The sequence below is a fragment of the Alosa pseudoharengus genome, unplaced genomic scaffold (genome assembly GCF_046254945.1).
Source record: "Alosa pseudoharengus isolate Yale_2024_CS ecotype anadromous, Long Island Sound unplaced genomic scaffold, YU_APseudo_1.1 YU_APseudo_1.1_scf_20, whole genome shotgun sequence".
In the NCBI taxonomy this organism is placed as follows: domain Eukaryota; kingdom Metazoa; phylum Chordata; class Actinopteri; order Clupeiformes; family Clupeidae; genus Alosa; species Alosa pseudoharengus.
Genome location: NW_027468664.1, coordinates 15,834,968 through 15,837,467, shown reverse-complemented (window position 1 = coordinate 15,837,467; position 2,500 = coordinate 15,834,968). Strand labels below are relative to the sequence as shown.

General features: G+C 44.9%; 1 protein-coding gene across 1 annotated transcript in view; it reads right to left on the bottom strand.

Annotated features, from left to right (window-relative positions):
* LOC143136159 (nck-associated protein 5-like) overlaps positions 1–2,500 on the bottom strand; it is a 102,927-nt gene that overhangs the window by 39,107 nt on the left and 61,320 nt on the right. Inside the window, exon 8 of the mRNA XM_076296693.1 lies at positions 2,251–2,355. Coding sequence (XP_076152808.1) covers positions 2,251–2,355 — 105 coding nt within the window. The remainder of the gene's footprint in view (positions 1–2,250; positions 2,356–2,500) is intronic.

The following is a 2,500-nucleotide window of genomic DNA, read 5'->3' as shown; positions in this document are numbered from 1 at the left end:
GCGTATAGATTTTTGTCAATCCGACTGACCAGTCCATTTTTATTTTATTCCTTTTCTTAGCCAAATGTTTTATTATTCATATGCCTGTTGGGTTTCAACCGCATGGTGGATTTCTGAATTTAGATATCTATGTCAAATCACAACAGAGGTCATGATATTGTCTTCCAGCGTAGCATTACATTAAGAAAACATGAAAAATACATATGCTATTTGGAATGTGTGTGGGTGTATGATACCATATTCAAATGTGCATACGTTTGTGTGGTCTGTGCGAGTCTATTGTATTGTATTATGTATGTATGTATGTGTGTGTGTGTGTGTGTGTGTGTGTGTGTGTGTGTGTGTGTCCATGCATGCTTGTCTGTAATCTCCCTGACCCCCTCTATCTCGCCGTAATCCAAGAGCAGGTTCTGCCACGGCGGCGGCGGAGACCAAAATTGCTCGTCTATTGGATACGTTGGGGCGTTATTACATATCCATTATTATTTTATTGCGCGTCTGGCCGGCCCCGCTGCCCTCTCCTGACCGCGCGCACAGTCCCCCGCCGCTTGGCGCGGACACAGAGACGGAGTGCAGAGACCCGGAGCGGTGAGGAGTGGAGGAGAGGGCCTTCAGGAATGGAGGAGTACTTTTTAAGGAGCCTTAATGCATAATATATAAGATGAGTAATGTACTACAGGGTCCTCGGCACTGCTCCTGTTCTGATGGAAGCTGCCCCAATCGATGGGGTCTTGGTAATATGACAGCGATTTATTCCTCGCCAGGCCAAATGATACTGCATGATCTCGCGGCCCTGTACACCCCCCCCTCCACACACACACACACACACATCCCCGCACCCACGGTCCCCTCAACCCCCTAATGCACACACACACACACACACACACAGACACACTCACACACATACACACACACAGACAGGCATCACCCCACCCCCCGCTCCCCCGGCAAGAAAGTCTGACTCCCTGCGTATTCTCTGTAGTCTGTACATCACATGCTGTGACCCCGCGATCATTTCCATCTCAGTCCGACCGGTAATGATTGCAGGAAGAAAAGGCCGCCTGGAGCTCTGGTATGTGCAGTGTGCGTGTGTGTGTGTGTGTGTGTGTGTGTGTGTGTGTGTGTGTGTGTGTGTGTGTGTGTGTGTGTGTGTGTGTGCGAGTGGTACAGGTTGAAGATAAAGCCAAGAAAAACTGAAGAGCAGTTGAATGTGGCAGCTGAATCTGGCATCCTAGATTACATGAACAAGTATGTGTTTCCTCTCTGCTTCACTATCTGCAGCAGACATTTCTATTGTTCTGTTAAACACACACTATTCTGGCTTTGGGTGAAAGAGAATGACTAAGCGTGCACTTGCATGAGTGTGGGGGTCATTGGAGATCTGTGAAAATATCACATAAGGGTGGTCTGCATGTGAGCAAAATTATGCATTCTAGTGTCTTTTTGTGAATATTTTCTAAATGTAACATTTATTTTTGGATAATTCAGATCTGGTTAAAATATCATCATGAGTGTTTTTGCTTGTTCGGTAGATTTATTTCAGAGAAGTATGTAACCGTGTAAGGAAAAAGAAAACCGTAAGAAAAAGGAAGGAATTTTCATGCACAATGATTCAATGTTTTTTTTTTTTGCCACATGAACAAAAAAGTGGATTGGAATTTGTCTTGGTGCAGTTCAAGGTAAAAACTAATTCAGGTCTGTGTGGAAATCGAACATGCCCATTTGGACATTTGGAGACTACCCTTGTGAACCCAGCCCTGGATATATAACGGGTAACCACAGCAGATCATTAGAATGATACAGCTCTGTGAGGATGAAATCTTAAGATGAGTTTTTGAGAAAAGTCTAATGAGGCAGCCACAGTCCATGATGCAAAAGGTTGTGTGTAAGTGTGTGTGTGTGTGTGTGTGTGTTTGTGTGTTCGAACATGACAAGGGGCATCTGTGTTAGTTTGTGTACAGTAAATGGGTTTATGTGTCAAAGAGAGAGCAAGGTGAGTGTGTAAATGTGTAAAGTGTGTATGCCTACAGTGTGTATGTGTGTGTGTGTTTGTGTGTGTGTGTGTGTGTAAAGTGTGTATGCCTATGTATGTGCATCTATATACTCTTGAGGGAAATTGTGTGCATATGTGTGTATGTGTGTGTGTGTGGTGTGTGTGTGTGTGTGTGTGTGTGTGTGTGTGTGTGTGTGTGTGTGTGTGTGTGTGTGTGTGTGTGGTGTGTGTGTGTGTGTGTGTGCGCGCGCTCTTACATGTGGTGGTGAGTCTGTGTTCCTGGTTAACAGCAGATGTTTGGTCCTGTCTTGGTCCATCAGCAGATCCCCACTGGACAAATCCATGAGCCGAGAGTAGAGCTTCTGTAACACACACACACACACACACACACACACACACACACACACAGAGAGAGAGAGAGATTTAATACACACATTCATTCACTTCAGCAAAGACCTGCACGGCGCCAGTAAATCAAATCATTCTGTTGGTTTTTAATCAAACAAT